Here is a 20,803-nt window from a genome sequence, read left to right on the forward strand (position 1 = left end):
CCTGTGGTTCTCAGGCTTCTGTAATTCCAGCAAATACACTCTTCCTTCAGGTTCACTAAAATGCAGATATCGTGAGATAATGCTCATTTCTCACAGCTTGCTTGAATAATAATAATGATCATGATAGTAATTTACAACTTAATAGTCAACACTGCCTTTTTAACCCAGTCTGTGAGACTGAATCGTAAACGTGACATTCTTTGAAGTAAAGCTCTCAATTAATGTACCAGACTGCATAAACTCTAATAACTTACCTTTCCACGGAAAGAGAATATGTGGGTATTCTCTTTGAAGACAAATGGCAGAGAGTAGACTCCCATCAAAGACCCTCTGGCAGTAATGAGTTGCATTCCAGAAGGTTCCAGAAGGTTCTGTGGAAGGCTGTAGTTTGGGATGGGTTCTCAGGTGTCTAACTGCTTTCTAAGTATGAAGACTCCTGGTTCGTGCTTTAGCTACACCCACAGGAGCAACAGACTAAGACATTCCTCCACACAATAACAGACCCAGGCAGTGCAGAGCCATGTGGGTCTTATCTGTTCTGTTGTCCACAGTCTGGTTTTATCTTAGACCCAGCCTTGTGCAATCCATGTTGTGTATTGGCACTCTAATTAAGTTTCCTATTTGTAAAAAGCCCCTTTCATTCGGTGATTCCTCAGGGCTTTAGGGGAACTTTCTGGAAACCAGGAAGAAGGAAATAAAGGTTGTTTTGCTGAGGATGGGTGACGTTGGGCACGGGACCCAAATGAGTGGTTTGAGCAGAAAGTAGCCTCCACGCTGGACTAATGCTTGGCAACATTATGGGAAAATTTGGGGAAGCCGGGAGAGGAGGGGGCAGAGTTTCTTTCCCAGCCAGCCAAGGGATCCCGGCAGTTTTGGTCCTAGGATGTCTCTCTGTGCATTCCCAAGTGATTGCAAGGCTTCTTCTTGTCATCGTGTCTGAGACTTGGATTCCCCAAGCGTCCTTCTTTTCCTGGAGCCTCTGAGTCCTCTATTCCTGAGGCCTTTCTTCAGCCCTCCCAATAGCCCCGCCATGATTTCATTGCAGGGCTGTGACCATCTATGACAAGCCGGCATCTTTCTTTAAAGAGGCACCTCTGGACCTGCAGCACCGGCTCTTCATGAAGCTGGGCAGCACGCACTCTCCGTTCAGGGCCCGGTAGGCCTCCCATCCTCAGCTGCCTTCTCTCCTGCTCCCCACTGCCCTGGCCTGTGCCCTTCTCACTGCAGACCTGGGAACCCACTCATCCAGGGGTTGGCAAACTAAGGCTACAGGCCAGTCTCCTGCTTTTGTAAATCAAGCTTCTTTGGGACACAACACACTCATTGCCTTCTGAGTTGTCTCCAGCCGCCTTTGAGCTACAATAGCAGAATCGCATTTTGCAACAGAGAACCTGTGGCCCACAAAGCCTGAAGTATTTACTCTCCAGCCAGTGGGTTCCCAGGCCTGTGGCAGGATCTGTGGACCTGTGTGTCCCCTGGGGTGTCTCATGGGGCTAAGGAGGGGACCTTTGTGCAGGTCCACACACCCTGAGGTGTGCACCTGGGTAAGCTGGGGTGGTGTGGGAGGGCATCCCTGCACCCTCATCTTGAGTCTAGGGGATAAGACAGTAAGTCCCGTGGAGAAAAGGAATGAGTCAGTCTTGTTTGCTGTTGTAACCTTAGCACCCAGCAACAATATTAGAGAAAGCAAGCCCAGGCCTCGGATGGCAGGGGTGGCCTGGTGCTGCTGATGTGGCCGGGCACCCCAACCGTTGGGAGCCTGCAGGCCTCGCCACGGCAGGAGATGCCCGTTCTGGGTCATGGGCCTGCTCTGTGGCCTCTCACAGGCTTTTTTTCTGCTCTTTCAGCTCAGAACCTGAGGACCCAGCCACGGAGCGATCAGCCTTCACGGAGCGGGATGCTGGGAGCGGGCTGGTGACATGTCTCCGTGAGCGGCCAGCCCTGCTGGTCAGCAGCACGAGCTGGACAGGTCTGCACGACCCCTGGAGTACTTGGGGTTGGTGTGACGGCACCTGGCCAACCTGTGTTCTCCTCACCCCCGCCAGTCCTGCATACCCCCACCCCGCCACGGTCTCAATGAGAAGGGGAGGGCGTGTGAGCTGGAAGAGGGGTGTCCAGAAACAGGCCCCTGACATTCAATTCTCTTCTCATACAGGACGAAGACTTCTCCATCCTGCTGGCAGCTTTAGAAAGTAGGTGTGCGGCTGTGGTGAGGAGCTCTGCGCTTGTCGGGGGCCACTGAGCTGTGAGCTGCTTGTCTGGCCTGCAGCATGTTCCTGTCCCAGGACACCGGGTGTGGTGGAGGTGGGCCGCCTTGAATCCCCAGTTGGGGAGTGACCAGGCCCTGACGCTGAAATGCCCCCTTCAGGAGAGTATCTCACAGAGGCTGGTGGCCTGCCCGCCAGAGCAGTGCTCTTTCTCCACCTGACCAGGTGACTCTGGCTATTGTCTATTTAAAAAATTTTTTCTGAATGGGCATGGTGGCTCACAGCTGTAAACGTAGAACTCTGGAAGGCTGAGGCAGGCAGATCACCAGAGGTCAGGGGTTCGAGACCAACCTGGCCAACATGGCGAAACCTGTCTTTACCAAAAATACAAAAATTAGCTAGGTATGGTTGTGGGTGCCTGTAATCCCAGCTACTTGGGAAGCTGATGCATGAGAATTACTTGAACCCGGGAGGCAGAGTTTGCAGTGAGATGAGATGGTGCCATTGCATTCCAGCCTGGGTGTCAGAGTGAGAGTCTGTCAGAAAAAAAAAAAAAATTCTATCAGAAATTCCGTGTAGAATTGTTTCTTTTTTTAAACACAGAATTTGAGCAACTGACTCTTGATGGACACAACCTTCCTTCTCTCGTCTGTGTGATAACAGGTACCGCCTGGGACCCTCGGTGTCTGTTTGGTTAGGGGATGGTGGAGGGGGAGAGTCACGCAGCCTTTACCCTGTGCTTCACATGATCTTGTCTCCTTAATCCTCACTGCAGCTCTCTGCCATAGGGTCTTATACTGCTTGATGTGGGGGGAACCTGAGGCTCAGATGGTTTCACAGCAGTGCAGGGAGCCCAGATTTGAATCTGTAGATACCAAGCTTTCTACTTTTTCAGTAGTTTCTAAGCATCTTTTTTGTTGTTGTTGTTACGTCATTGGTGTCTTTTTTTTTTTTTTTTGAGACAAAGTCTCTGTCGCCCAGGGTGGGGTGCAGTGGTGCGATCTCTGCTCACTGCAACCTCCACCTCTCACATTCAAGCAATTCTCGTGCCTCAGCCTCCCAAGTAGCTGGGACTACAGGTGCCCACCACACGCAGCTAATTTTTGTATTTTTAGAAGAAACAGGGTTTCATCATGTTGGCTAGGCTGGTATTGAACTCCTGACCTCAGGTGATCCACCCGCCTTGGCCTCTGAATATGCTCGAATTATAGGCATGAACCACTGTGCCCAGCTATGTCATTGGTGCCTTAACCGAGCGCCTCTTTCAATTTTTCAAACGGAAGAGCCCCTGTCCCACAGTTACTGCTGCTGAGCCCTTTCAAGGTGACTCAGTGAGGAGGGAGAAAAGCGGAAGCGGTGTGGGAAGAGGCGGGGTCTGGGCCAGCTGCTGGTCCTGCTCTCCTCCCTCCTTTGGCCTCTAGGCTCCCGGGAGTGGTTTGGAACCGGCACCATGTGCTCTGTGGGCTGTGCCAGGACAGGGGGAGTCCCCGTGTCCCATGTGCACAATATAGACCAAAGGCTGGGTCCACCCAGTGGGCGGTCAGGTGCCAGGCCAGTGCTTACCCCGCCATATTTGCAGCCCGAGACCAGCTGGCTGCAGGTGCAGAGCTGTGCGTCAGGGGTCAGGGGTCAGGGGTCAGGGGTCAGGGTGCACACACTCCTGCAGGTCTCGGGGCTCCTGGGTTGCTTCTGGAAGGGCCCGGATGGGTCCTGACTGGAGCTGCCGAGGGGTGGATCTTCTGGGAAAGGAATCCCTCCTAGGGGGCTGTGTCTTGGGCCTGGGGCCACGTGGCAGGGACAGAGAAGGGTCCATGGCAGTGTCTGCTCTTCTCTGTGAAGGCAAAGGGCCTCTGAGGGAGTATTACAGCCACCTCATCCACCAGAAGCATTTCCAGCACATCCAGGTCTGCACCCCCTGGCTGGAGGCCGAGGACTACCCCCTGCTTCTAGGTGAGAGGCCAGCAGGAGGCTCAGGGAGGAGGCGGGGCCTTAAGCAGGGGGAACAGGGGTGGGCGGGATGTACTTTTTCTGAAAAGGTGGCTCTGGAGGCCACTTGGGGATGGGACCTGGGCTCCGGCTGAACTCCCGGGAGGAGGCTACTTCCTGGTGTGCCAGCCCCTCCCTGCCAGGTGGCCCCAGAGGCCGTTTACCAAGGGGTTTGAGGAGGCCACGTCCTTTCAGCCTGCCACGCCCTCCATTCAGTCCTCTTCCTTCCTGCAGGAGGGCTGGGCCTGGGGTTGGGGCCACTGTTGCCCAGGTGTGGGAGGGCAGTGGCTTTGGGAGGTACAGGGACGGCGTGTCAAACAGCGTCGCCTCTCCCAGTGAGATGGTTCTCCCTTGCCTCCGTCTCTTTCCCCGTTGATTTCTCCAAGTGGGGAGTCGTTGCTTGCTCCTGATGCGTCTCTAGAGCCGCATCTTCCAGCTTCGAATGAGCAGAACAGTTGGAGGCGGAGGGCCTTTTCCTGGTGGGACTCTCCAGCTAGTCTTTGTTTTACACAGTCTGGCTCCATTGCCTGGGCTGGAGTGCACGATCTCAGTTCATGCAACCTCCACCTCCTAGGTTCAAGCGATTCTCCCACCTCAGCCTCTCGAGTAGATTACAGAATTACAGGAGCCCACAACAACACCTGGCTTATTTTTGCATTTTTAGCAGAGACAGGGTTTCACCATGTTGGCCAGGCTGGTCTTGATCTCCTGACCTCAAGTGATCCTCCCGCCTTGGCCTCCCTAAGTGCTGGGATTCTAGGCATGACCCATCACGCCTGGCCCCAGCTAGTCTTTAGAAATGTTAAGCTATGTGGCTTTATTTTCACACTGACAGCTGGTTTGTGGTGGGTGTGCTGTAGTTTATTATTATTATTACTATTTTGAGACGGAGTTTCACTCTTGTAGCCCAGGCTGGAGTGCAATGGCACGATCTTGGCTGACGTAACCTCTACCTTCCCGGGTTCAAGCGATTCTCCTGCCTCAGCCTCCCGAGTAGCTGGGATTACAGGCACCTGCCACGACGCTTGGCTAATTTTGTATTTTTTTAGTGAGGATGGGGTTTCACCATGTTGGCCAGGCTGGTCTTGAACTCCTGACCTCAGGTGATCTGCCCGCCTTGGCCTCCCAAAATGCTGGGATTACAGGCGGGAGGTGAACCTGGGAGATGGAGGTTGCAGTGAGCCAAGATTGTGCCACTGCACTCCAGCCTGGGTGACAGAGTGAGACTCTGTCTCAAAACAAAACAACAACAAGAAAACCAAATTGTGGTTACGTAGAAAAAGTGTCAATTTACATTTTCAGATGTCCCAGCCAGGCCATGTGGCTGCTTGGCCAGCTTAAGCCACTTGTGCTTGGGGCTGTCGGGGGCCTTATCCGATTTTCACTCCCCTCGGGGGATGTTGCCTCACTGTGCTGGGAGGATTTGTGTTCCCAGGGCAGAGACCAGCGCTCTGACCCACCCCTCTTGCCTAGCAGGGTCGGCGGACCTGGGTGTCTGTCTGCACCCGTCTTCCAGTGGCCTGGACCTGCCCATGAAGGTGGTGGACATGTTCGGGTGCCGTTTGCCTGTGTGTGCCGTGAACTTCAAGTGGTAGGAGCAGAACCCGAATCTTTCTGGGGATAGTTTCCCAGATCCACCGCTGAGGGGGAAGCAGTGCAGAGCGAGCTGCCCACAGTGAGGCCCTGCCCCTCGGTCAGTCCAGCACACACTGGAGGCCAGGAGGAGCCCTGCGGTTACTGTGGCTGGGCTGAGCCTCACTGAAGTAGTTGCTTCCATTTAGGGCTCATGTTATATTTAGGTTGGTACAAAAGTAATCACGGCTTTTGCCATTAAAAATGACAATTACTTTTGCACCAACCTAATATGAAAGAAAAGCATCTTAAGTACTAGAACTCCACTCGGGGCTTTTTCTCCTGGAGTAGAATTGGCGGGAGTTGCCTGCAGGCTTACATGGTTTTCTTTGTTTTTTCTCTCCCGCCATGTCCCTTTTGGCCAAGCTCACATGGTGGGTTTGAATCAGTTAAATGAGTGCCACGCTGTGGCTCACTCCACCCAGCATAGACGGGTGTTTGGAAGGGCGGCGTTAGAGGAGATTCTAGAAGCAGTAGCCCCAGCACAAGCTGAGCCCTTGGCCCCTGCTCAGGAGCCGGCCCCTGGATGGGATTCAGGGATGTGAGCCCCTCGTGTGAGCTGAGCTCAGGGAATGTCGGGATCAAACCTGGTGCCCTAGAAAAGTCATCTTTTATGTGCTGAGCCCGTCCCCAGGGGGTTGCCTTTACTTGTTCCATGGCCATGGAACTAAGGAAAACATTCAAAAATAATTCTTCAGTCCTTGAAGAGCATCCAGCAGAAAAGGTACAAACCCTCCTTAAGGCTCCCTCCTCAAATCGGTTTGGCCATTTTGATGTGCACCCCCCCAGGCCTTTATACCCTTCAGATGCCAAATCTAAGAACCAGTTCCCGGAAACCACATCCCCTGTTCCAACCCCCAGCCTGGCTTGAGCGTGGGGTGGGAGGGAGCCCAGGGGGGCACCCCAGGGGTCTGGTGTCTTCTCCAGGCAGCTCTCAAGCTCCCTTGGTTCTCTCTGCAGTTTACATGAGCTGGTGAAACATGAAGAAAATGGCCTGGTCTTTGAGGACTCAGAGGAACTGGCAGCTCAGCTGCAGGTAGCCACGTCTGCCACCATGCCAGGGTGGGGAGGGTTCTGAAGACTGGCACCGAGCCACGCTCCCTGATCCATGATTCCCACAGCCAGGGTGGAACCATGTGGGGTCTGGCAGAAAAGTTAGGGAGGGAGCAGAACTCACAGAGGCCGGCCCCCTCTGCTGTCCTGTTTCGATACAGTAGTCTCAGGAAAGTTAGGACACACCCCCACCTGCCCTCTGGATTTATGGAGCTGACACTCCACAAATGATGCTGGAGCCGGGTGGGCCGGGCTGCAGTTTAGGAAGTGATCAGGATCAGGTAGGTGGGTGGGCAAAGGGAGCTTCTGGGACCAGCCTTGAAAGATGGGTGGAATTCTGCAAAGGTTACTTGTTTCTTATTGCAAAAAGTAATACATCATTTTTGCCAACAGAATGATTGGCAGGATTTCCAGTAAAGGTCCAGGTCGGAAGTCATTTAGACTGGGTCCCTCAGTCTCTGTCAGAACCATGGTACTCTGTTGTGGTGTGAAAGTAGCCACAGATCATCTGTAGATTAAGGGGTGTGGCTTTGTTCCAATAAAACTTTATTTACAAACACAGGCTGTGGGCTGGATTTGGCCTGCAGGCTGTAGTTTGTGATCCTTGATTCAGACAGTTTAGCAAGGCTGAAAAGAACACCGACACCCCCTTGTTACCCGCAGATGGGTGGGACTGTGTTTGCCAGAGGCCAAGAGGAGGGTGCTCACAGGGGGAACGTACACCATGTAGAGGCCGGGAGGTGCTCCACAGCACCAAGTGTGGGAAAGTGGGACATGCGGGGAAGTTTCCAGAAAGCTTGATGTCAAGTTGGAGGTGGAGCGCTGTTGGGGTGTGAAGGGTCTCGAGTCCAAGTGAGGGAGTTAGGGACTTCGGAGGGGTTGTTGTTGGGTCGGCGACCTGGGGTCAGCCAGGTGGTGACCTGGGATGGGGTGGGGACAGGCAATGAGGTAAGCTCTGCTCTTTATTTTTTTGCAGATGCTTTTCTCAAACTTTCCTGATCCTGCGGGCAAGCTAAACCAGTTCCGGAAGAACCTGCGGGAGTCACAGGAGCTCCGATGGGATGAGAGCTGGGTGCAGACTGTGCTCCCTTTGGTTATGGACACATAACTCCTGGGCCAGAGGCTAAAACCCCAGGACCCCTGCTGTCCTCCCCGCAGCTTCTTCTCAGAGTCTCAGGGCAAATCCTTTCGAGCAGCGCCTCCCAGTGACCAGAAGCTGAAATGACGGCAGTGCTGCCGCCTCGTGAACGAATTGGTTCTGTGACCCGGGAAGCTGTGGTTGGCCCTGATTTCTTCTCTGGAGTCTGGGAAATGCTTCCTGTCTTCTTCTGTTCTTCACGCCCCTGCCCCTGCTGGCGTATTACTGTTCTGTGACTTCCCTGTGACCTGCAGTACTCCTCATCCTGCGTTTGGTCTCCAGGTGTCACCTTTCTGCCGTCTTCCTAACACTTTCATTCTTGTCTTCAAAAAAGCACCTGCTGCACCGTAAGCCCAGGGATGTGGCAGCTGCAGCGGGTTTGGCTTTGTGAGGAACCGAGTGTGTCCACGTTGGGGGAACGTCATACTTGATACACACGTTTTTATTTGCACAAAGAAAATGCTATTTTTGGAGCCAGAATTTTCATGTCTGATTTATGGTGATTTTCTTAAGATCCAGAACTGCTGGCAGAAAGGGGGCACTACATGCTCAGATAGCCAATGTCTTATTAGAGGGGAGTTTGTGGTTCCTGATTTGGAATTTAACACTCTCCAAACATTCCAGTCCAATGAAAGTTTTCTCCGCTTTCCCATATAAAAATTCTTCCCACGAGAGTGACTTGATTCTCACAATCACGTTGGAGTCGTGTGCGAGTCCTACAGTGTGAGGTTCAGCATTGCCATCTCCAAGTGCTCTTCGTAGGGAAACAGTTTCTGGTCATGACGAGGTTCCACTTCCCATCTGATCCTGGCCCGGCCTGGAAACAGAGCACATGTGTTTGAGGATGGCGGTGTTTGGGGACAGGACATGAGCGTATTGTATGGGACTGCTAGGACAGGCCTGGCGGGGTTGGGGGGTGTCCAAGTCAGTTTACTTGGTTCACAGGTTCCCAGGCCCACCCAGGTGCCTAGAATTGGCCTCCAGGATGGGACCAGAAATCTGATTTTGCATAGAAATGGCTAGCAGCAGGCACCCTGCCGCTGTCCACTCTCTGCCAGCGTCTGCCTAAGCACTTGGCACAGCGGGACAGAAGCAGAGATCTGAACCCACATCTACCTGGCTGCTCAGTCAACCCCCTCTTCACAAAGCTTAGAAAGTGGCCGGGCACAGTGGCTCACGCCTGTAATCCCAACACGTTGGGAGGCCAAGGTGGGCGGATCACTTGAGGTCAGGAGTTCGAGACCAGCCTGGCCAACATGGTGAAACCCCATCTCTACAAAAATACAAAAATTAGCCAGGCATGATGGCGGGTGCCTGTAATCCCAGCTACTTGGGAGGCTGAGGCGGGAGAATTGCTTGAACCCAGGAGGCGGAAGTTGCAGTGAGCCGAGATTGTGCCACTGCACTCCAGCCTGAGTGACAGAGTGAGACTCCGTCTAAAAAAAAAAAAAAAACCATACACACACACACACACACACACACACATACACACACACAGCTTAGAAGGGGCTGGTGTTCTCATAAGCACAGATGTCTGAAGAGCCATTAGCCAGAATGAACTTTTTTTGTTTCTTGAGACAAGATCTTGTTCTGTCACCCAGGCTGGAGTGCAGTGGCACAGTCATTGCTCACCACAGCCTCGACTCCTGGGCTCTAGCAATCCTCCCACTTGCTGAGTAGCTGGGATGACGGGTGCGTGCCCCCATGCCAGTAATTGTTTTATTTTGTAGAGATGGGGTCCTGAACGCATGGCCTCAAGTGATTCTCCTGCCTCAGCCTCTTTTATTTTTTTTAGATGGAGTTTTACTCTGTTCCCCAGGCTGGAGTGCAGTGGCGCAATCTCAGCTCACTGCAACACCTCCCAGGTTCAAGTGATTCTCCTGCCTCAGCCTCCCGAGTAGCTGGGATTATAGGCGTGCACGACCATGCCTGGCTAATTTTTGTGTTTTTAGTAGAGATGGGGTTTCACCGTGTTGGCCAGGCTGGTCCTGAACTCTTGACCTCAGGTGATCTGCTCACCTCAGCCTCCCAAAGCCTCAGCCTCTTACAGTGTTAGGATTACAGGCGTGAGACACTGTGACCCGGGATGATTTTCAATCACAGTTTTTTGTTAGGAGTGGAAAATGCGTATTTATAAAAATGAAGCAGTGCAGACATGAACGTGTAGAAGTCTCTATAATCCTGCCATCCAAGGATGGCACCTGTTAACGTGTATATGAGGGATGTCCAATCTTTTGGCCTCCCTGCGCCACATTGGAAGAAGAATCGCCTTGGGCCACACATAAAATACACTAACGCTAGCAATAGCTGATGAGCTAAAAGAAAAGGAATCACAAAAAAACCTCATATTGTTTTAAGAAAGTTTGCAGATTTGTGTTGGGCCGCAGGTTGGACAAGCCTGCTATATATATATATTCTAGGTTTTCCCCATAGGTATGCTCATGAGAAAATGATTATTGTGATAATTGTTTTTGAGATGAAGTCTTGCTATGTTGCTCAAGGTGGCCACAAACTCCTGGGCTTAAGCCAAGCTCCCGCCTCAGCCTCCTGAGTAGTTGGGAATATAGGTACTCATTACCATGTGTGGGTGATTATTATTAGTTTTTAAACAAAAATGGGGCTGGGCGCAGTGGCTCACACCTGTAATCCTAACACTTTGGGAGGCTGAGGCGGCAGATCACTTGAGGTCAGGAGTTCAAGACCAGCCTGGCCGACATGGCGAAACCTCAACTCTACAAAAAACACAACACTTAGCCAGGCGTGGTAGCATGTGCCTGTGTCCCAGCTACTCGGGAGGCCGAGATGGGAGGATAGCTTGAACCTGGGAGGTGGGAAGTTGCAGTGGGCTGAGATGACACCACTGCACTCCAGCCTGGGCGATACAAAGCCAGACTGTCTCAAAAAAAAAAAACAACAACAACAACAAAAAAGGTGGGTGGGGGCTTATACTATGTGTGCTGCTTGGCACTGTTTTTTTCACTTAAAAGATATTGCAGGGTTTTTTTCACGTATCTGAAGAAAGATTTTTTTTTTTTTTTTTTTTTGCCTTTTTGAGACAGGGTCTTGCTCTGTTGCCCAGGCTGGAGTGCAGTGGTGAGGTCAGGGCTCACTGCAGCCTCCACCTCCTGGGCTCAAGCCATCCTCCCACCTCAGCCTCCCAAGTAGCTGGGACTACAGGCGTGTGCAACCACACCTGGCTAGTTTCTGTATGTTTTGTGGAGATGGGGTCCCACTATGTGGCCTAGGTTGGTCTTGAACACCTGGGGTCAAGTAGTCCTCCTGCCTTAGCCTCCTAAAGAGCTGGGATGACAGGCCTGAGCCCCGCGCCCGGCCAGCCTCCCGTGCGAGGTTGTGTGGCACTCTGTCATGGAAGCCAGTATGCCTTCATGTGCTGGCTTGTTTGCTGGCTCTGTAGTTAACGGGCTGCCCCACGTGGACAGGCATTGGACCCGTGTCTCTGTGTGCAGGCAGAGGCTGCTGCAGGTGTTATCTGTGCACACGGCTGCCAGGAGGGGCTGTGCTCAGGGGGAGCTGGGCAAAGGCTGGTGGCATTGGGGCGCTTGGGTGTAGTGTGGAGGCGCGAGAGCCAGGTGGCCAGGCTGCAGTCTGCGGGAGCTCGGGGGTTGCTTGGCTTCCGTGTGCGCTAGTGTCTTTGTCAGTGAGATCGGACAATGACAACACACCCTCACAGGTGCTGGGGGCTGACAACTGTCAGGTCTGAGGACAGTGGCTGGCCCACTACAGGGCCAGTTCCCCTTCTCTACAGTCACCCTGCTCGTCTTCCACCGAGTGGGTGCTCAGGACAGTGGTGTGGTGGATCCGCCTGTACAGCCTGTGCTCCAGCGTCCTGCAGGCCACAGCTGTGTCCAGCCCTGACCCCGACTGCCCCTCCTGCCACCTCCATTTTATAGATGAGGAAACCGAGGCCCAAGAGCTTAGGGAACCCTGCTCTGAAGCACACAGTAGGGCTGCTGGGCTCAGACCCTCCCTCCCTGTGCTGAGCTGCCCTCCTCCTGCCGCAAGCCCTCCACGCCCCGAGCCCACCCTGCTCACCGGCCTCTGCCCGAGTTCCCTGCATGGTGTGGGAGTGTGGGGCATCCTAGCTTTTCCCGGCGCCCAGTTCTTTCACTTCCACTGGAGTCCTGCAGGGACAGCTCGGGGACCATGCAGGCCCGGGTGGGCGGGGGGCTCACCTAGCTCGGTGGTGAACAGCTGACATGTCTCTGGGTTGCGCACAGTGAAGGCCACGTAGACCTCAGGAGCCCGCTGATGCTCCCGGTAGGCAGCCAGCCTCCGCAGGACCCCGACCAGCGACACAATGGCTTCTGGGCAATACAGCACGTCTACGGTGAAAGCTTCAGGTTACTGAAAGGGACCAGCGGACAGTTCCAGGTCATGCTGACCTCAGCAGCAGGGCGAGGCCAGAGAGGCAGCGCTCATATGAGACTATTAGATGCCATTTGACCATTTGGGCCATTACATGGAAAGGCAATTACTTGGGTGAAAAAGGAGAACCCTTAGTAGAGGAAGCTGCAAAAGACCGAAGTAAAAGAAAAAAATCTCCAGACTCACTGGTGTTCCTTAAAAAACCAGCTCTGGTTCTCGGCCTATCTAGAGGGCTTTGAATGACACAAAGCCTGACCCTGCCATGAACTTCGTGTTTCAGGCGTCTGCTGATTTGTCTGCTGGCTTGCAGGGGTGGGCCTGTGTCCCTGGCCACCGCTGGACCTGTGGTTTCCAGGTCTAGGACCCAGGACCACAGGCAGAGCTCTGTCCCACCAGAGAGGGGACTGAGTGTGCTGGCAGGGGTGAGGGGTTTTTGGTGGCCCAGCCAAATACCACCTTCTCTCAAGGGCCCTGTCCTCGTCCCAGAAGTGGATGTTTTCCTCCTGTGGTCTCTGAAGGACACAGGGCATGGCTCTGGGACACAGCCATGTGGTGACGCCTGTAATGGGAGCATGCCTGTCTCTAACAAGAGGGCTGTGGCTTGAAGGTCACCTTAAGAGGCACCCCTGTCCTTTGATGTCACCCTGGAGGCCCAGAGTAACTCTTCTGGAAGCCCCATCACGTCCATGCCCGACAGCGTCCATTGTTCCCTTTTCCCAGAGAAAAGAGCTGGATAGAGCTGCAAGGACACCGCCTGCACAGGGTGCCCGGGGCTGGGCATTACCTGCTGCAATGACAACATCTGGCTGGAAGGCAGAGAGCTGATGGACCGTCGCGACGTCCCAGTCCAGCTGGGCCACTGTCACCCTGGGGCTGTCTAAGTTGGCAGTGATTTCTGCCTCTAATGAGAGGCCATTGAGAAGGACATTCCCTCGGAGCTGCTCGAGGACCCGACTGTGACAGTCGCTGAAGATGTATGCCCGGGGGCGGCACATCTTGCAGATGGCCAGGCCTGTGAGGCCGGCGCCACTGCCAAGCTCTAGGACAGTCCTGGCGGGAGGAAAGAGGACCGTGTCTGCGACTGCACCAGGGTAAGCCTGCCTCGGTGCCCTGCCCTGCACCCCGAAGTCACCTGTGAGTGAAGGCTGCCGGGTTCTCGATGGCCCATTCTGCAAGGTAGAGGGCGGCGTCCCATGTGACCAGGCCTGTGGTGCCGTGGGAGATGATGGCTGTGCTCTCAGAGAGTGTGACCGAGTCTCCCGAGGGCTGCACCAAGAGAGGGCGAGAGAGTCAGTCCAGCGATCAGAAGACAAGTGGCTTAGAAGACAAGTAGCCATCCACCACATGGCTGAATAAACCATGACAGGACGAATCACCACTCAGCAATGAGAAGCAGCTAACTGTTGACATGCCAACAACTTGCACGGGCCTCAAGGGTGTCACGCGGCCTGAAAGACACTGATCTCAGGCCACACAGGATTCTATTCATTGAACATTCCCGAGACAATGGAATTCTGGTGATGGGGCACAGGTCAGTGGTGGCCAGGGGCCGGGTGTGGCTATGAAGGGGTGGCTGTCTTGTGATGATTCAGTATGCTATGTTTTTCCTTTGTAGTTTTCTGTATCTATGTTTTATCTTTTTTTTTTTTTTGAGCTCTGTTCCCCAGGCTGGAGTCAGTGGCATGTTCTTGGCTCACTGCAACCTCTGCCTCCTGGATTCAAGCAATTCTCCTGCCTCACCTGCCCAAGTAGCTGCGACTATAGGCATGTGCCACCACGTCTGGCTAATTTTTGTACTTTTTTTTGAGACAGAGTTTCGCTCTCGTTGCCCAGGCTGGAGTGCAATGGCGTGATCTCAGCTCACTACAACCCCCACCTCCCGGGTTCAAGAGATTCTCCTGCCTCAGCCTCCCGAGTAGCTGGGATTACAGGTGCCCACTACCACACCCGGCTAATTTTTGTATTTTTAGTAGAGACAGGGTTTCACCATATTGGCCAGGCTGGTCTCGAACTCCTGACCTCGGATCCACCCGTCTCAGCCTCCCAAAGTGCTGGGATTACAGGCATGAGCCACCGTGCCCGGCCCTGTCAAGTATTCTTTGAGGACTGGGTACCAGGTCCTTGTCAAGCAGGCAGTGTGTGTCACCTATTGGACAAATGCCCAACAACCCCACGAGACATGCTGTTGTTGTTGAAGTGCTTGATTTAGAGACAGGGAAACTGAGGCTAAAGAAGGTTAACGGACCTCATGTCTAAGACTGCAGAATGGGTGAGTCAGGATTTGAACCCATACCCATGTTTTCACTTTGTCTGTGCAGGAAGGGTGTCTGGGCTGTGAGGGGGAGGAGGGTGCCCTTCTCATACCAGTAAATAGCTCCGGTGGCCCTGGGTGGACTCCTTGGCCGTCAGGGTCTCCGCCAGCGCCTCATATAGCTCGTCCAAAGGCTCCGTGTGGACAGCCTCGTGCTGGGGGCAGACAGAGTGAGAGCTTGTTTGCTTTCGTTCTAATCTGTAAAAATGGCCAGATGATTTTCACCAAGTTCGGAGGGGAGATCTGGGATGGAACGGGGTAATGCCGGCCAGCTGCCATATAAAATATTCACTTCGTTGGGCATGGTGGTGTGTGCCGAATAGTCCCAGCTACTCTAGAGGCTGACATGGGAGGACTGCTTGAGCCCAGGAGTTTGAGGACAGCCTGGGCAACAGAGACCTTGTCTCTAAAAAAAATAATTCACTTGGTAGAGAAACCTGGATGGGAGGGCCTTCAACAAGAGGTGTTGAGAGGGTAGGGTTAGGTGTAGTCTAGGGCAGGAGATAAGGATTCCGTGAGAGCTGCCACGTGACCATGATAGAGAGCTCTGTGTTTGGATCAAACACAGAGAGGAGGAAAACAAAAGGTGCTTTAAGTGAGCCCAGGCAGAACTGTGAGGGCGGCCCATGCTGCAGGCTGTGGCTGTCAGCAGGCTGCTTCTCCACGGCTGGCCCCGTCCCAGGATTCACAAGGCAGCAGCAGGGTACACTGGGTGACTGCTGCCCTCTCCTGGTGGCACAGAGCAGACCTGCTGGTGACCACAGATGCACGCTTTTGGGGAGGACTAGGGAGAAAGCAGGTACTGGAGAAGCAGGGGATTGTTTATTTGCTAAAAGTGTGGCCCTTTCACTCAGCAGGTCTGCTACTGCCTACTAAGGAACAGCCTGTCGACATGCCCATGTCAAACCCTGCATGTTCGGCCCATCTTTAAAATCCATCCTAGGCCAGGTGCGGTGGCTCATGCCTGTAATCCCAGCACTTTGGGAGGCCGAGGCAGGCGGATCACCTGAGGTCAGGAGGTCGAGACAAGCCTGGCCAACATGGTGAAACCCTGTCTCTGTTAAAAATACAAAAATTAGCCAGGCATGGTGGCGTGTGCCTGCAGTCCCAGCTCCTTAGGAGGCTAGGCACGAGAGCTGCTTGAACCCAGGAGGCAGAGGTTTCAGGGAGCCGAGATTGTGCCACGGTAATCCAGCCTGGGCAACACAGTGAGACTCTGTCTCAAAAAAATAAATAAATAAGTAAAAAATAAAATCCATCCTGTATCAGTCATGAAAGAGCTCATTCTAGCAGCAACAATGCAGAGAATTCACCAGAGGAACTAGTTCCAAAGGTATGGCAAGAGCTAAACCTTCCAACAGGGGCCCGTGGGGCAACCCAGAGATGGACAAGAGCTGGAAACTCCAAACCCTTCAGCGGGCAGGACAGAGGGTGTGGGTGAGGGTTCCAGGGCTGTGGGCTGGGCCAGCCTGGTAGGAATGAGAATCCAGATGCTAGGAGCTGGGGCCCCAGAGAAGCAGCTGCTGTGGAAACCCCAGGAGGCAGAGTGAGGAAGAGACGCTGGCCTCCCCTTCTTCCCGCCCTGCACTGTCTCCCATGGGTCACACGCAGCTGCAGCCAGTTGCCTTGGGAGGCCCCTGCCATGCTGGGGTTTGCAAAGCAGGCCCAGGGCCTGGGAAGGAGGGCTCCAGCACGCAGGTGGCTATGCTGTCCGGCTACTGGGCGGACACTGCCCATAACTGACCTTTTTGATGAGTTCTGAGAGAAAGCACCGGGCATACTTGACTGACGGTGGGTGCTTCACACACACAGGATGCTTCACAGTCTACAGCAAAGGACAGAACGTTGGTTCCTGGAGAGCTATGAGGCTATGAGCTACAAGCCAACACAGCAGAGGGCAAACTCCAGGCTACCCGATCCCTCAGCAAAGATGTAGATGGACACAGCCTTCTGGCCCCACGCATCTGAAGTTTGTCTTAAGATATAAGCCGTTTCCTAAAAATGCTTCACTGCAGCGGCGCAGGCTATGGCAGCATCTCTAACGCCCATTCTGAGCAGGAACACAGGGCATGTGGGCCCAAACCACCTCCCTCCCAGGGGAGCCAGTGTGAACCGGGGTTTGCAGTAAGGACAGTCACTAACTGTCTGGCTCTATGGAAGAGGCGGGAAGGCCCACTCGGCAACTGCTCTCTTGGAGCATGTGTCCCTGGGGACAGGATGGAGGGGAGGGGACGCTCAGGGTGACACTTCAGCTAAAGCCGAAAGAAGCCAAGTGCAGGACGAGCAAGTTCCAGGCAGTGGGAACAGCCGGTGCAAGCTCTGAGGTGGCCACAGCCTGGCACTTGAAAAGGAGGGCAGAGGGACTGGTGCAGCAGGAGTGGGGACGGTGGGAAAACAGGAGCCTGGAGGGAGAGGGAGGAGACGGTCCGCAGCGCCTGCTGGCTGGGAGGGATGCAGATTCTGCCCCAGGGCAGCAAAGTACCCCACGCAATACACAGGCCCTTCAGGCAGGTGCTGGTTTTTCATTTTTTCTGACACAGTCTCGCTCTGTTGCCCAGGCTAGAGTGCAGCGGCCCGATCTTGGCTCACAGCAGCTTCCGCCTCCCGGGTTCAAGTGATTCTCCTGCCTCAGCCTCCTGAGTAGCTGGGACTATAGGCATGCACCACCACACCCAGCTAATTTTTGTATTTTTAGTAGATATGGGTTTTTGCCATGTTGGCTAGGGTGGTCTCGAACTCCTGACCTTAGGTGATCCGTCCACCTCAGCTTCCCAAAGTCCTGGGATTACAGGTGTGAGCCGGTGCACCCAGCCTTGTGCTGGGTTTGAAAGCAGCTCTCCCTACATTTCATGCTTCACCACCTACGAGAGTGAGGCTCAGGGTGAAACTCAGAGCAGGGTGGGAGATAACTTCAGGTATCTCCACGCTCGAAGCCCTGACCTACTGTATTGCCCCGCAAGTCTTCCCTGCTGTGGAAAAGATGTGGCTGCATCTTTTCCACGTGGATAATCTTGGTTCACCTCTAGCACAGGAATCCTTCACCGGGGCTCCTCGGATGGGCTGGGTGGGTTGGGGTGGAGGATGTCTGCCTCCCCTGAGTTGGTATGGAAAATGTATTCTTCTGGTGCACTTCTTTCTGGGAGGGAGTCTATTGCTTTGTCTTTTCAGAAGGGCTCGTGGCCCTTCGAAGGTGAAGACCCAGGATGCAGGGTGATCTGCACTTGGCCCTCAAGGCCAAGGTCAGGCTGTGGCTGGGCCGGGTGGTGACCCTGCCTCTCACCTACATGCAGATGCACTTGAGTCCAAACCCCACCCTGGGCAAAGCAAGGGCCCATTTAGGTCTAGAAGAGACAGGAGTGGGCAGGACAGGCCTCATGAATGCAAAAAAGAAAGTCTCTGAGCATCTACCAAATGCTAGAAGCTGTTTTGCACCTGTCATCTCTGTTTTTGCTGTGGATGGTTTAAAAAACATTCCCTAGATTCCCCCCTCTCATGCAGATTTTTGTATATTCTGATGTCTTTGTCTAAGTCTTAGATAGAAAATGAAAGCGCTGGAGCTGTCAGAGATGCTGACACCCACCTGCAGTGCTGACTCCATGGTTTTGTTCTTTGAACAGGGGTGTTTTTAAAGGGTACAAGCACACCTGTGGTTCTTCTCTCAGGTCTTCCGGAGAGATTCAGGAGGCAGGGTCATGAGTCCCAGGGACTCTGGGATTCTTACCTTCTGCAAAATATCCTGCAGCAGCTCAGAATCTGATGAGTCTCTTAACTTTGCTTCTAAGCTCTGTGTGGAGGGAAAGAGAGAAATCTCAAGGGCGCATTCACAGGAACATGAAACACTCAATAGAATGTGTGGGCAAAGACCTATGTGATCCCTCCCTGGGGACGTGGAGTCAGTTGGCAGTGGAAGCCACAGCAGCTGAAAGCCTGACCTTCAGATGTCGCAGGGTGCACCTGGATGAGTGACAGGAAGAAGGCTAGAAGACTGACTCTTGGCCGCATTAGTCCTGGCTACTTAGCGGCCACCCGGGTCATGGGCCAGCTCCCTGGTTGCGCTGGTCAGCCAGGAATTGCCAGGGCAGCCATGGCACCAAGGTTTGATGGGCTTGCCATCTGAGTTTAAGTGGAAATACAGAATGTGCCCGTACCAGCCTGGGTTACATTGTCCTCTTACAGGGGCCTCAAGCCCAGCAGCAAGCTTTGGCTCCCGAGTTAGGCAGACTGTCTCGGCTGGTATGTGACACAGGGCAAGGCACTTCATTGCTTCAGAGCTCCTTCCATGCCGTAAAAGGCCTACAAGACCTGGTCCTAATCCCTCTCTCTGGCCTGATCTCCCTCACCCCTGGCCCACCCTGCTCACTCCACTCCAGCCACACTGGCTGCCTTGCTGTTGTTCCTCAACCACAGCTGGCTTGTTTCCACCACAGGGCCTTTGCATATCCTGTTCCCCAAGCCCTTCCCACGGCTGGCTGCTTCACCACTCTGGCCCCAGTTCAAATGCCACCTCTTTGGGGAAGGCTTCCCTGATTCCCTGACTTTGGTGACTCTTCTCCCCAGTTGCTCCATTCACCATTTCCCTGTTTTCTTGGCTTTAAAGCCACTCTCATCTGGTCTTTTCTTGTTCATTCATTTATTTGTTTATTCTCTGGCTCTCCCATGCAAGCAGAGCCTCATCTGTCTTGGGTACTGCTTGCCTGGCTCACGGAAGGCATTTATGAAACATTTTGAGACTGAATGAAAACAGTAGCTAACAGCGACATGCATTTACCATGAGCCAGGCACTGATCCACAGGCTTTTGTATCAACCCTGACAACAACCCTAAGAGGTAGGTATCATTATATCCTCCATTTTATTAATAAGAAAACAACAGCAGAGAGAGATGCAGTCACTTGCCCAAGGTCACACAGGGCCAGGGGTTGGGCCAGAATTCGAAGCAGGCAGGCTGTCTCCTGGGTCTGAACTCTCAACTACTGCACCCTAATCAAACAATCCCTCTGGTGAAATGTGAGTGATAATAATAGTACCCACCTCATGGGTGCTGAGGGTGAGCCCAAGTTAGCATTCAGCGTGGGCATGTGAACAATTATAGTCAATATTGAATGGAGACCTATGATGCTTTTATGAAGGTTTCTATTTTGGGTTAAAAATGCACAAATTTCTCCTGACCAGAAATGATCTCTGAGTGCTAAATATTTTATGTCAATGGAATAACGCAAATGATTAAGCAACACCCCATAAAATGGGGCAGACCCAGGGAGGAATATATATCCAAACTGACTCATCCCAGTGAGCTCACCGCACATGAATTACAAATGGGGGCCGCGTGCATTAAGCTCCTCTGCTGGCAGAAGGTCCCCAGGGAGAGGAGAGGCCACCCCCTTCTCTGTCTCTTCCATCACAGGTGTGAGAGCCTCAGCGCATGAGCCCATTCTATGCAGTGCTCGATATACAGATGAGAACACTGAGGCATGAGGGACAGCCTGTGACCTGGTCACCGCGCTCAGGAGGACGTGGTTACCCGTGGTCCTGAGGGCGCTGACATTTTAGAATGGGCGAGGGCAGCTGTGTCCCAGTGACCAGAACGATTACTGCCTTTAAAACGTCGTGAAAATGATAGTGAACTATACCCCACACCGAGCGCGCGTCTGCCCCCCAAGGCGGTGGAGACGTCCCCAGCTTCCGCCGCCAGCCCGCGGGGAAGGAGGGGTGCGAGCGACTCTGGCCAAGCCCCGGGGATGGGGACCCAGACACGCGGCCCTGACTGGAGGGAGCGCCAGGGGCTTCAGCAGGGATACCCACCCCGTCTGCCCCTGGACTCCAGCACGCCCCGCCGCCCACCTGCCAGGGGAAGGAGCGCAGTGCGCGCGCCGCCAGGAAGCGGCGCTCGAAACTCTGCAGCAAGAGTTCGGTCCCCGGGTTCTCCTCGGGCGCCATGATGTGGGCGGGGCCGCATCGTTGCCGGGAGACTGGGCGGAAGCTGGGCCTGGACAGAAGAGTGGTTGGGCACGGGGCAGTGCGAGGGGCAGAGAGGCGGAGCCCGGGTAAGGCCGGGAGGAGCGTCGTGGGGGCGGAGCCTGGGGCGGGGCCAG

At 53.9% G+C, this 20,803-nt stretch overlaps 2 protein-coding genes across 9 annotated transcripts; one reads left to right on the forward strand and one right to left on the reverse strand.

The window, feature by feature from the left end:
• The first annotated feature begins 1,703 nt into the window (after positions 1-1,703).
• On the forward strand, positions 1,704-8,496 carry LOC129026288 (chitobiosyldiphosphodolichol beta-mannosyltransferase-like). Its single transcript, XM_063655128.1, has 8 exons — positions 1,704-1,720; positions 1,848-1,947; positions 2,156-2,192; positions 2,811-2,870; positions 4,047-4,157; positions 5,670-5,784; positions 6,786-6,861; positions 7,855-8,496. Exons 1-8 carry the CDS (start codon positions 1,704-1,706, stop codon positions 7,984-7,986), a joined length of 648 nt encoding a protein of 215 aa, XP_063511198.1. The 3' UTR covers positions 7,987-8,496.
• LOC129026290 (protein-lysine N-methyltransferase EEF2KMT-like) lies at positions 7,404-20,723 on the reverse strand. Of its 8 annotated transcripts, none has more exons than XM_054473674.2 (8): positions 20,553-20,710; positions 18,435-18,497; positions 16,458-16,538; positions 14,767-14,868; positions 13,535-13,668; positions 13,187-13,452; positions 12,210-12,359; positions 7,404-8,833 (listed from the first exon to the last, which is right to left on the reverse strand). In XM_054473674.2, exons 1-8 carry the CDS (start codon positions 20,646-20,648, stop codon positions 8,733-8,735), a joined length of 993 nt encoding a protein of 330 aa, XP_054329649.1. In that variant the 5' UTR covers positions 20,649-20,710; the 3' UTR covers positions 7,404-8,732. The 8 variants fall into 8 exon arrangements, with proteins under 8 accessions (XP_054329649.1, XP_054329648.1, XP_063510884.1 ...); XM_054473673.2 differs by having other exon boundaries at positions 20,514-20,704; XM_063654814.1 differs by lacking the exon at positions 14,767-14,868 and having other exon boundaries at positions 20,514-20,723.
• Positions 20,724-20,803: the final 80 nt, after the last annotated feature.

This window comes from Pongo pygmaeus, chromosome 18 (assembly GCF_028885625.2).
Source record: "Pongo pygmaeus isolate AG05252 chromosome 18, NHGRI_mPonPyg2-v2.0_pri, whole genome shotgun sequence".
NCBI lineage: Eukaryota > Metazoa > Chordata > Mammalia > Primates > Hominidae > Pongo > Pongo pygmaeus.